Source organism: Glycine max, chromosome 8 (assembly GCF_000004515.6).
Source record: "Glycine max cultivar Williams 82 chromosome 8, Glycine_max_v4.0, whole genome shotgun sequence".
Taxonomy (NCBI): domain Eukaryota; kingdom Viridiplantae; phylum Streptophyta; class Magnoliopsida; order Fabales; family Fabaceae; genus Glycine; species Glycine max.
In genome coordinates, this window is record NC_038244.2 from 45,086,487 (window position 1) to 45,098,946 (window position 12,460).

At 31.8% G+C, this 12,460-nt stretch overlaps 3 protein-coding genes across 4 annotated transcripts; 2 read left to right on the forward strand and 1 right to left on the reverse strand.

Annotated features, from left to right (window-relative positions):
• The first annotated feature begins 3,337 nt into the window (after positions 1–3,337).
• On the forward strand, positions 3,338–4,393 carry LOC100305549 (kunitz-type trypsin inhibitor). The gene has a single exon (NM_001250006.2). The coding sequence runs from the start codon at positions 3,578–3,580 to the stop codon at positions 4,178–4,180; it is 603 nt and encodes a 200-aa protein (NP_001236935.1). The 5' UTR covers positions 3,338–3,577; the 3' UTR covers positions 4,181–4,393.
• Positions 4,394–7,005: 2,612 nt separating this feature from the next.
• LOC102667670 (uncharacterized) lies at positions 7,006–10,249 on the reverse strand. 2 transcript variants are annotated; one of them, XM_026129813.2, is made up of 5 exons: positions 8,606–10,249; positions 8,418–8,502; positions 8,159–8,310; positions 7,866–7,960; positions 7,006–7,517 (listed from the first exon to the last, which is right to left on the reverse strand). In XM_026129813.2, exons 2-5 carry the CDS (start codon positions 8,462–8,464, stop codon positions 7,431–7,433), a joined length of 381 nt encoding a protein of 126 aa, XP_025985598.1. In that variant the 5' UTR covers positions 8,465–8,502; positions 8,606–10,249; the 3' UTR covers positions 7,006–7,430. The 2 variants fall into 2 exon arrangements, with proteins under 2 accessions (XP_025985598.1, XP_025985597.1); XM_026129812.2 differs by having other exon boundaries at positions 8,418–8,506.
• Positions 10,250–10,369: 120 nt separating this feature from the next.
• Positions 10,370–11,241, forward strand: LOC100500599 (kunitz-type trypsin inhibitor KTI1-like). Its single transcript, XM_003532186.5, has one exon. It carries the CDS (start codon positions 10,452–10,454, stop codon positions 11,061–11,063), a length of 612 nt encoding a protein of 203 aa, XP_003532234.1. The 5' UTR covers positions 10,370–10,451; the 3' UTR covers positions 11,064–11,241.
• The last annotated feature ends 1,219 nt before the right edge of the window (positions 11,242–12,460 follow it).

Sequence of the window (12,460 nt, forward strand, 5' to 3'; positions counted from 1 at the left end):
TGGAGTGGTGGTACATTAGAACATAGGGACACACCTCATGATGACTTGGTCCAGTATAAATCTCCTATAAATTATATGGAGAGTCATCAGGTATAATACTATCATAAACTACACCATGAAAGTAATAATTAACAGTCTAGTGCGTCAAGTAGTAAGGTAAAATCACAGTCTAAAGTTATAACACTTTGCAATTTACCTACATCTATGAAAAAATAATAGATGTTTCTCCAACAAAACTGACATTTAATAGATAATTCACAATTTAAATTCAAGTATGAAAGTAAAAATGAATGTCTGGTGCACCAGGTAGCATGATAAAATCATAATCGAAATTCACAATACTATGTACTATATCGATAAAAGTAAAATTAAAATAATGACATGTCTCAGTAAACATCAAGAGGGCAAATACTCAAACAACTATAAATAACACCAAACACCCTCAATACAATCACACACTTTCACATAACATACCTTTACAAACCATATTCAATCTCAATACTATGACATTCTTTGGAGAAATAAACACAGATCATTTCTAACTCGAGATTAGCATTCGCTTTTTCAAATGGATCAATCATTCACAACTAAACTGATGTTTATTCTCAATGTCCTGCTCTAATACCAATGCAAGTTCTTGATGAGTGTTCTTTTGTGACACTCAGGAGTAAAATGCAACACTCTTTGACTAACCAATGACCAATTAGTGAATGAAATCTATTACCAACAACCATCCATAAATGTAAATTAACAATCTTTTTTTCATTCTCTGCAATTGAAAAATGATGATGATGATGTTTGCACAATGTTAATGTGCAATGAGCATACCCATGTGTTGGTTCTATATAATTCTTATGTACCATTAACAGAATACTCAGCAATATAAATTCCACCTATTTCGATCCATCATCACTCTTACTCAGGATGCAATCTTGTATTACAACGACAAGTAAAAAATATCACGACAAGACAATTTTTTGGGTTACTCCTTCACTGAAACAAACCTAATAAGATTTGAAATTCATTCAAGATGTAGCATAGAAAAACTCAAGGATATCATCAAGTAAATTTTGCCTATAAGGGTTTGTCTTATGGAATTCAAATTGGTCAGACAATTGTTCTTTTGATAATCGGGTCATACAAAATATTCAGAAAAATTAATCGAATATCAAATAATAGAGTAGAAAAACAATGTTGGAAAAAGATATGTCCGCTGCACAACATCTTTCAAACTATGATTAGTTTTATCATTTTCATGTTTGAATTATTATTGTTAGTACATTTCATTATTTTTGTTTTATTATGTTCCATTTATTATGTTTCAATTATGTTTTATTATTTTCAATTGTTATTGATAGTATTTTTCATTATTTGAGTGTTTTAATTTCTTCATATAATATAATTAACATTTGATAACTATATATTTATTGTGTTCTTTATAAAAAAATATTTAAAAAAAATCAAAAGTTTGAATGTCTTGTATAAATTAATTATTATTAAACCAAAAAATATTATCAAATTTTAATAATTAAATAATATAATGAAATATTATATTTAACAAGATCATTTTCTTAAAAAAGTAAATATTATTTTTAAAAAATAAAAATAAGTTTTTAGATTAATAAAAATTATTTTTCATAAAATATATCATTTTAAATAAATAAAATTGGAAAGTCAAGTAGTGAATTCTCGACTTCTTAGCTTTCTTATATTATGATATGATAACTGCTAAATAATAGTGAATTAATAGTGGAAAATTGGTCTAAAATTAACTTAGAATTAATTATTTAGCAGTTATTTATGCTTCAATTTGGAAAGATTTAATTAATTTCGAATTTTGATTGCAGATATAAAAATTGGAGGTGTAACAAGCAAAAAAGGCAAAAAAATTGAAGAAAAGAAGAAAATTTGAAGAAAGTCCAGCCCAATACGAGCGCTCAGTGCGCGTCACGGGCTAAGCGGGCCAGGAAGTACACGCGCTAAGCGCGGGTGTCGCGCTAAGCACGCCTACGTAGGCCCAAAGCCCACTTCAGCAGCTATGAATAGAGAGCTAGTCCAAGGGACAGAAGACACCACCACAGAATCCCCTCTCCTAGGGGTTTCATTTACTTTCTTTCACCCCTCTTCTCATTGTAAAGTCCTCATGACTATGAGTGGCTAAACCCCCTAGCTAGGGCCTGACAGGCCTAAAAAGCCAATGATGTATGGAGCATTTCAAGAGTTATTAATAAAAAGAGGAATTCTCTCCAGGTTTTTTTTATTTATTTACCGTTCTTTCTTTTTACATCCTGTATCTTGGAACTTGCTTTCTGTTACGGTTTAGTCCACTCGGAAGATGGTAAAGCCTAATTAGGGATAAGGAATGAATATTTGAATCTATTTTAAGGGTTAGGCCACTCGGGAGGGTAACGCTTAAGAGAACACTAAAAGGAAGAAATTATCGGGTTATCTTTTAGAGGGTTTTCCTTTCATGTTCGTTTATCTGCTTTTCTTTCTTGCTTATTCTGCATCTCGGACTTTGTTTTCTGTTAGTCTTTAGGTCACTCGGAAGAGGGTAAAGCCTAATTAGGGATAAGGAATGGATGCGTGAATCAGTTTTAAGGGTTAGGCCACTCGGGAGAGGGTAACGCTTAATAGAACAATAAAAGAAAGAAATCATTGGGTTAGCATGACTTAATGCCTCAATGCCCATGCTTTAGCAAAACATCTAGAATGTAATCTTAATGCATTTTAGTTATTGAGTCTTCGCAAATAGCATTTGGAAGATAGGTAATTAAGGTAGGCTTGTCATCGTGAGGTATCAGAAGTAGTTATTCCGTGTTTTACTATTGGGTTTTATTAGGAGTAAGTAGTTAGGCTTAGTAGATTTAGACTTTATTTGAATTTCGTAGAAGTAGTTATCTTTATCGCAATTTAAATATTTTATCTTCTATTTTGATCTTTCAATCTTTTATCCTTTTCTTTTATCTTCTAATTTTATCTTTAAATATGTTATTTTTTCATTTATCTTCTAATTTTATCTTTAAATATCTTATCTTTTCTTTACCTTATCTTCTATCTTTCTTTATCTTTTATTTTAATTTCTTATCTCTTGCTTTTTAATTGAGTTTGCATTAATCTAAGTATAAACAAAGTCCATGTGGATTCGACACTCGGACTTCCGAGAACTTTACTACTTGTAACGATTTGGTACACTTGCCAATGAGTTAACATAATATTATAATGTTAACTTAAATTTAAATAAAAAAACAACCTGAGAGAAATGAGTTTACCAAATCCCCACTTCTCACCACCAGTTAAAAAAAAGGTGCAAGGTGCATTTGAAGAGTTAATTTTAAAAAAGATGTATATAGTAGAAAAATAAAACAGAGAGAAAGTGCATTCGAGAAAAAATTCCCATAATTTTCATATGTACGGGAATCTTTTCCCTAACCCGAGTTTGAGTGTGAAAGCCCCATTTTCTTTTCATTATCAAAAACTAACAGGTCTATAAATAGAATCTTCTTCCAACGCTGCTTATTCACGCAACTGAAAAAGAAAAGCCTTCCACTATTCCATATATAGCAGCCAAAAAAGAATGAAGAATACTGCGTTGTTCACTATCTTTCTACTCCTTGCTTTCACCTCATACCTACCTTCAGCCACCGCTGCTAGTGTGTACGATACGGATGGTAATATTCTTCAAAAGGGTCGCACATATTTTGTGTTGGCAGCTACAAGAGGAAACGGCGGTGGAATAGAATTTGCCGCAACTGGAAACGACACTTGCCCTCTAACTGTCGTGCAATCTCCCAGTGGCGACTCTATTGGGTTTCCAATAAGGTTTTCATATCCATTTATAGAAACGCTTGATGATATCCTTGAAGGCTTTGGTTTGGAGATTCGTTTCGCTTATCGACCGCCGTGTAGCCCCAGTTCTATAGCCACTACTAAGTGGACTATCGTCAATGATGCTGTTAAGCTTACTAAAACTTCATCATCGATAATACCCGGTTTTTTTTATATTTGGGGGGCTTCACCTAACTCTAAGGACTATAAGCTTGAGTTCTGTGATCTTGACAATATCAAATGTGGGGATGTTGGGATTCATACCGATGATGATGGGAGCAGGCGTTTGGTGATCACTCAGAACGATCCATTACTAGTTCACTTTCAGAATACTAGATCATCATCTGCATGAATTAAGGCACCACTGGCATAGCCCTGAAAAAAAAAATTGGTGCTTTTTTCTTCTAGTGAGAGACTAGTATAAGACTTAAATAAATGCTTTGGTTGTAATAGCATTATTGTAAGACTGCATAAAATAATCAGAGCTTATGTCTTATGCTGTTGTAATTTAATTCGTACCTTCTCCCCGAAACCTATTGATCTGGTATACATAACACGAATCGATGACAAAATTTTATGAAAAGAAATTGAAATAGAATTGATATTAATGGAATTTCTGACAAGATGGTGGCTTATTACCTCCAACATTGTTCAATTCTTAGAGGAAAGAAGGTTAGGAACTTCCGGCACATCATATGGCATGCAGTAATTGACTAACTTGATTCAATTAGTATATTCTATTATGTCAGCATACCACGTCAACTATCGGGTAGACAATTAACAAACAAATAAACAAAATAAAATATAAAAATTTCTTAAAGATAAAAAGATAAAATGTGTTAAATTAATTTGTTGATGTTAAAATTTATTATAAAGTAAAAAATATGGAAAAGAAAGTACAATTAAGTCTTAGAGTTTGTTGAATCTCACTTACAAGGAAAAAGCTACACCTACCTACTTACAATCCAATTTAGTGTTAACATTATCTTTATTTTATTGTCTTAAATATGATTTTAGTATCTCAAATTTAAGATACTTTTGATTTTGATAATCTAATTAATATTTTTTTAGTCTCTTATTCATAAAATATTATTTTCAGTTGAGAACTAAAATGTAAATTTTTGATTTTCAAAATGAAATCTAGCAACTAAAAACAACACTCCTCAAATTTTAAAGACTAAAAGGGAGTAAATTTTTAATTGACTTACAAAAATTAAAAGTTTCACTAATTTAAAGTAATAAAAATCTATTTAAGTTATTTCATTTTTCATGAAAGCTATCTTTGTTTTTGGGTTCTCCATTGAGTTTTTTTTTTTCTCCATCGTGAATTGAATCATTTGCTTTGTGTTACGGGTGCATATAGGGACGCACGTGATAATAGTCAGTTGCTTGAATCTCACCCACAAGAATAAAAACTACACCTACTGCATGTGGTACACTTTAATTTATGTCATGATTTGAGTACTCTTCAGGGTCGTTGAAGATCTATTAAGGTGGTCCATGGTTGCATGTGTTGGTTAGATTTGATGACAATTTTGTTGTCAATGTTCTAATTTATATCTATATATAATATACAATAATTTTATATTTTAAAATAATAACCAAAACAACCAATTTTATTTTTATTAACAAAATTATACAATAATAACTTTATTATCTAATATAACAAGGATTATCTAACTTTTGCATTGCACGGCAAAACTTTAATTCATAATTTCTCGGCCATCCTTAATTTCATTTGTTTTTTGGTCTTTGATGAATTTTAATTCATAACACACTTTATCGTCAAAAATAAAATACACTAGAAAAAAATACATAAATCTTTAATAATATACCATCCTATATCGGCTCTCTATTTAAATTAGAAAAAATATCTTAAATAAGACTCAAGAGCATTTTTAGGAATTATATTAAAAAACATCATTTTACAATTTTTTTTCTTCTTTATCTAGAGCATTTTTAGGAATATTTTTTAATCTCTCATACCTTTCAATTTCTGTTTTTTTTTTTTACCTTTTATTGAGTTTAATACTTTTAAAAAAAAATATTAATAGTTAAAAAATATTATGTCATTATATAACTTTTTTTTATCATAAATCTAAAATATAATATATGTTAAAAAATTGTTCACTTATATTCATAATTTTTTTTATTAAAATACTTATAAATCTAAAATGTCATGTACATTGAATAAGGTCTTTTTTTACGGATTATGATATTAGTATCAAATAATCTCTGTCAAATGTGGTTACTAATTTTTGTTGGGAACTATGAGTAGACACAAAATGTATATTCTTTTTCAAACAAGATTTATTTTATACACAAAGGTTAACTAAGAATTATATCTTGAATCACTTAATTAATTAAGAGATACAAATCATTATCAAAATATGATTATTATTGCAAAAAGTAATACACACAATAAATGTTTTTATAATAAAAAAGAGTTATCAAAACTAGGTAAAAGTTATCATTCAATGATGTTAAAAATAACATTTAGTAAAAAGAAAAAAGAATTTAATGAATATAATCTAGTTTGTTAACACATACTTTAATTTGTAAGTAAGAACCTAAATTTAATCCGTTCAAAATATATTTTTATGAAATGATAATCACTCAAAATCTCATCGGGAAGTCAAAGACTTATATTCATCTATTTTTAACTATTCATGAAACAACCATATCTACACACATAGTCTATTACTTATTCACGTGGGACGATGTATAATTTTCGTAGGTACGAGAATCTTTTCCCTAACTAGTGTTTGAGTGTAAGCCCACAATTTCCCTTTCATGTTTATCTAAAACTAGCACGGTCTTATAAATAGATTCTTCCGTCGTTTCTTATTCACAACTGAAAAAGAAAAGCCTTCGATATATAGCTGCCTTCATATTTTTAAATTTAATTCTGTATAAAATGGACTATGATATAAGTGAGGGTAATTAGGAGTTTAATTATTGTTTTCATATTAGCTGATGAAAAGAGAAAAAATATCACATAAGTGAGGGTAATTAGGAGTTTAATTAAAAACATTAAAATGGTTTCTAAAATAAAATATCCCAAAGTCCACACCTAAAATTTTAAAAAATAATAAAAAATTTAAATTAACCAATTTTGGTCACAAGTCATTAAATCAGGAATCTGATAACCAGAGCATGTATGAACTAGAAATCATCAATCAGAGTATTTGAGAATAATTATAGTTCAATAGTGTCTCAAATCCAAAAATTCAAGCAGACAAGTAACTTGGTCCAAGCATCATCTACATATCTGCAATGGCATTGACATATTTAAATGGCGAAAAATAGAGCATTTTCCATGGTTTACCTCAACACGTGGCTGTCCAGCAAGAATGTTTGCTACTGCATTACCTACTACAGCATGACCAGCTTCATGCCGTGCAACTAGAGCCTTCTCAATTCCTCTCAACTTCGCAGTCTTCTTTTCTATTCCCTGAAGTAAGTAAGGCCTGGTCATAATTTTCAAGACATTCCACCTAACATAAGGTGTTGGCAGTATTTTTTCATAATGTACACATATAATGATAATGATATGAGTATGAGCACTAAAATCAGGTTTTGATTCATAACCTGTAAGCTTATCAAGGATCGACATCTGGAGTCACACAAAATGTAATCGAAAGAGCAGGCACCTTACATATTTTTTTACATATCTCTTCAAATTGTTTCTGCCAAGAAACATAAGACGAAAACATCAATGTGATTATAAAACAGCACAAGCCATGATTTCACTCACAACAACTAATGAGGAAAACATGAAAGGTCCAGTATGAACAAAATTGTGCAACTCTAGCAAGCAAATGACACCAAAGTGGAATTTTTCCACGGTATAAGAAATATCTCATGAAGGGAAAAAAACAAGGTTCTTTCAGGTTTAAATTTCTAAAAGTGAGTAAGGCTGGAAAAATAGTACATGATATATCTCATTACTACATTGTCGTACTGTTTCATTTTTAAAATAAGGGCATGATGAAAAAGTGGCAGCAATAACCAATAATGGCATGGTTAATGTATACCTTGCAGTGTAGACCCCTCCCTGCTGCCAGAGCAGTCACTCCACAAACTGCTAAAACCAACTTATTTTGATTGGTTAGAATGACTCTTAATCCCCCTGCAACATACAGATTGTTATGGAATGGAGTTCATCTAAACCAGTCAAGCAAAAACACTGATGTCAGTAAGTAATCAGGGAAAAATGAATAAAAAGTTATAGGCTATAGATTAAAGCCAATGGTTCACTGAGTACACAAAATTATGAAGGTAGAATAAGATAATATAACATGTCACTCCAAAAATTAATGTTAAATGCCTTCTTTGAGCTTGAATTTGTTCTTTTGTTGCACGTCTTGTCTGATTAATGATTCCTCTTGCAGATTCACTAGTTCTTGGTTCCTGGCTCGATGGTATTCATTTTCTGCCTGACAAAATATTGATGTGCTCATCTTAGTGGTGCAACCAAAGCTTAAAGATGAAGAGGAGGAAATGAAACCCAAACAGTTAATCACCTCACCAAGCATATTAGAGACAACATTAAAACAAAATACGTACTATTAGGGTGAATTACTTACCCAAAATCATACATCAACAATATTTTTTCCTTCTGGGAAATAACCATCCAACAACTCCTCTGCTATCATAATCGACACTACTTTTCTGCCTTCACAAAACAAATGCATTCAAATTTGTAAGCACTTCAATGTAATTAGGGGTTTGATATCAGAGAGAGAGAGAGAGTAACTTTACAAAACTATTTTACCTTTTCAACATTCATTCTCGCTTCCACCCCACAAACCATCTGAACACACCTCAGCGAATCTCCACTACAAGCACACCATCGCCCTCTCTGTAACCGTCTCAACCTCTATGCATCCCCAACCAACATTAATCATCACTCAATCTTGAATCAAACATGAACTAGGCCCACACAACACCAAGACAAGCCCATTAACAATAAAGCCTTCATCAAATGCAAGCAACAAAGAGAAGGATGAAGTTACAAGTGACACAAGGGAAACTCGCCGCTACCGGTGATTGACTATCATCGTGCGCAACAACACCATTTTCTCTCTCCTTTGCTTTGACTTATTCGCATTTTCCCTCATTCATGATCATTGCAGCGCACGAACGCACATCAGGTGTAGCCTTGTGCAGCTCCAGTTCAGTTCCGTCTAGAGTGAATAAGTTGTGGGTTTTTTGGGGATTAGGGTTTTTTGCGGTTCCACCGGAGGAGAGGGTTTTTTGCAGTCCCAGGGAGAAGGTGGAGAAAGGGTAATGGGAAGAGGAGGAGATCGTAGACAGCGAGCGAGTGGAGAGAGGAACAAACGCAAGATTTGTGGAGAGAGAAACGCGACATTAATTGTGGAAAGAAGAGGAACGGACGCGAGAATTAAAATGACCCGAATTCAAAGACGGTTTTTGTGAAACCACCTTTAAAATATTTACAATATCTAAGAGATTGTCATCGTTATACATACTAAAACGGTTTTTTACGACCGTTGTAAATATTGTGTCGTAAAAAAGTGTTTTTTTAATAGTGTCTACTACTTTAATTAATTTGTGCCTTCACCTCATACCTACCTTCAGCCTCTGTTGTATTTGTGTATGACATGAATGGTAACAAGCTCGAAAACAAAGGCTTTTGCTATATATATATTGGATGCTAATCTTAGAGGAGGTGGAATAGAAGGAGCATTAAGAACCTTTTTCTCCTAGTGAGAAACAAGTGTAAGACTAAATAAATGCTTTGGTTGGAATAAGTAATAACATTATTGTGAGACAAAATAAAATAATCCAAGCTTATGCTTTCGGTTGTTTTAATTTACTTTGTACCTTCTCCCATGATGACTATGACGACAATAACTATAAGCTTAAGTTTTGTGCACGTGAGTAAGACACGTGTGAGGATATTGATGTTTGATTATGTCGATCGTAATAAAGGAAACATTCGTCTGGGGTGGTGACTGAGAACGATCCGTTGTTGGTTCAGTTTCAGAAAGTTAGATCACTGCATGAAGCATCATTGACCATGGAAAGTCATGTGCTTCATGAAGCAAGTAGACTTCCAATCTTGACTCTTGTGTGTATAGAGAAAACAAATTAGTTGAAAGAAGTTAACCTACCTTTGGGTACATTCAAATTTCCTGAAAGGGATTATATAGCCTCCATGAGCAGTCCGAGATACTCGTACAAACATATGTCAATAAAAAAAAGATAAGTATGAAAATGAATTGTATAAAAAATAATTCTACAAAAACTAATATTATGAAAAGGATAAACATTGAAAATTTAAAGTTTAAAAGGAAAAGCAAAGCACGTGCGTTGTGGAATTTGTCAAAGATTTTTAGAACCTTATGGCTCGTCTAGTGGTCATTGAATAAAATGATAAGATGAGATGCATCGAATAATTCCTATTCCATTTTTATTTTAAATAAGTGCCACTAACACCTATTAAATTTTATTCCACGTACTTCCATCGTCCCTTATCATATTAATCCAAATTTCTAAGCTTATATATTGACTATAAATAGATTCTTCCAACATTACTTATTCACGCAACTCAACAACAAAAGCCTTTTTTTTTAAAAAAAAAATTCCTTTAAAAAATGAAGAATACTATCTTCTTCGCTCTCTTTCTTGTTTGTGCCTTCACCTCATACCTACCTTCAGCCACCGCTGATACTATCTTCGACATAAATGGTGATTTTGTCCGAAACGGTGGCACATACTACATCTTGCCAGTTATAAGAGGAGACGGAGGTGGAATAGAATTCGCCGCAACAGGAAACGAAACATGCCCTCTCACTGTAGTGCAATCTCCCCTTGAGGTCTCTAAGGGTCTACCACTAATCATTTCATCACCATTCGAAATCCTTAGCATCCAAGAAGGCCTTATTTTGAACATTGGGTTCACTTTTGTGCCCCCCTGTGCCCTAATTCCTTCTGAGTGGACTACTGTTAAGGGTTTACCAGAAGGACTCGCTGTTAAACTTACTGGGTATGAAAATAAAGTGCCTGGTTGGTTTAAAATTGAGAGAGTTTCCCTTGAATTCAATGACTATAAGCTTGTGTTCTGTGCAACTGAAGATAGCACGTGTGTGGATATTGGGGTTTATATTGATGGTGAAGGAAACAGGCGTTTGGTGGTGACTGAGAATAATGATCCGTTATTGGTTCACTTTAAGAAAGTTGAAGTTGAATCATCAGCTACTGCTTGAGGTGGCCTTAAAAAATCATGTGGTTTCTCGTAGTGTAAGACTGAATAAATGCTTTGGTTGTAATGATTAATTCAAGACTGAATAAAATAAGAATAGTGCCTTTACGAATTTCTGTAACACGAAATATGTAATACGTGTAAAGATGGAGCTATATTCAATGTCCGTTAATTCCGTATAACTTTTTTCTAAAGTCACAATAATATAAATTATATATAGTTCAATAGAATGTCATATGAATTACATTAATCACGTCAATCAATTAGATTTAATTTTGTTTATAATTCAAATTTGAGAATTTTATAGTAAATTTTATATTTTTGATTTTTAATTTAATATTTTATTAAAAAAATCATTTTATCATTGATCTTTTAAATTTAATTCCTAATTTTCTAATTTTGAATCTGGTAGCTTTCATCTTCTTCTGACTGTTAACTCGCCACCGATGACGTGCCTCCTACTTTGTCACTAACCAGGATCCACCTCGTACTTCTCCATAATCTTTTTAGGTTCGGGTTTTGAGTGAAAGTTGGCGTAGTCCTGTTCCACACCGCAGCAACACACTGCTCTATACAGGAACGTAACTAAAGCAGTTTTATGAAGCGTAGAGGAAGCACTGGACCAAGTGTGCTTCTGTTTTGCTTGTTATTTTACCCCGTCATCTTTTTATTATTATTGGAAATTTGAGGCCAGTTGTACTAACCACATCATATCAACAAATCTGACATCACACTCTAATCCAAAACTTTAAGGCTCGAGTCTTTTCTTTATTTATATGGTGTTCAACCTTTTTACTTTTACTCGATGTGGCACATCACCAATTCACGTTAATCATCCTGCATTCCTATTGCCTTGTTTGGAATTCCTTGAGGCTAGGCTGAAGTTGTATGATCTGTTGAAATGGTGAACGTTTTAGGTTTAGAATTAAGATTAAAGTATTTTATTTTTTTTAAAAAAATTAAATTAAAAATATATATTTATAAAAAGATTTTTATATTTTAATTAAAATAATAAAAAATAAACTTACCAGATATAACAAAATAAGTTACGCCATATTTTATGATTAGATAATACGTAATATACATTACTTATTTTAAAGTCACATGAGAATAAGGAGTATTGAGCCGCCTTAAGTCCTGCACGCAAACAACTTAATTAAAGAAAAAATGAGCCGCCTTTCTATCACCAATAACTAAACATGTTTAAATTATGGATAAATAGTTATTATGGTTAAGTAGTCTGTGTTTTTTAATGTGAAAAAAATATCACAATTTCATTTAGTGGTAAATTTATGAAATTATTTTATTATTAAGTTGTAATATTTAAAGATTAATTTAATATTTTTTAAAAATTTATTTAAAATCAAATTATAAAATGTAAAGACTAATTTATCATTTAAT

What these genes read in the sequence shown, in the direction of transcription:
- LOC102667670 (XM_026129813.2), bottom strand. Translation starts at nt 8,464, where the DNA reads ATGGTTATTTCCCAGAAGGAAAAAATATTGTTGATGTATGATTTTGG. An exon ending in TTGTTGATGTATGATTTTGG is followed by an intron (nt 8,311 to 8,417) that starts GTAAGTAATTCA and finishes TTCATCTTTAAG; the next exon opens with CTTTGGTTGCACCACTAAGA. An exon ending in CAAATTCAAGCTCAAAGAAG is followed by an intron (nt 7,961 to 8,158) that starts GCATTTAACATT and finishes TGTATGTTGCAG; the next exon opens with GGGGATTAAGAGTCATTCTA.
- LOC100305549 (NM_001250006.2), top strand. Translation starts at nt 3,578, where the DNA reads ATGAAGAATACTGCGTTGTTCACTATCTTTCTACTCCTTGCTTTCACC.
- LOC100500599 (XM_003532186.5), top strand. Translation starts at nt 10,452, where the DNA reads ATGAAGAATACTATCTTCTTCGCTCTCTTTCTTGTTTGTGCCTTCACC.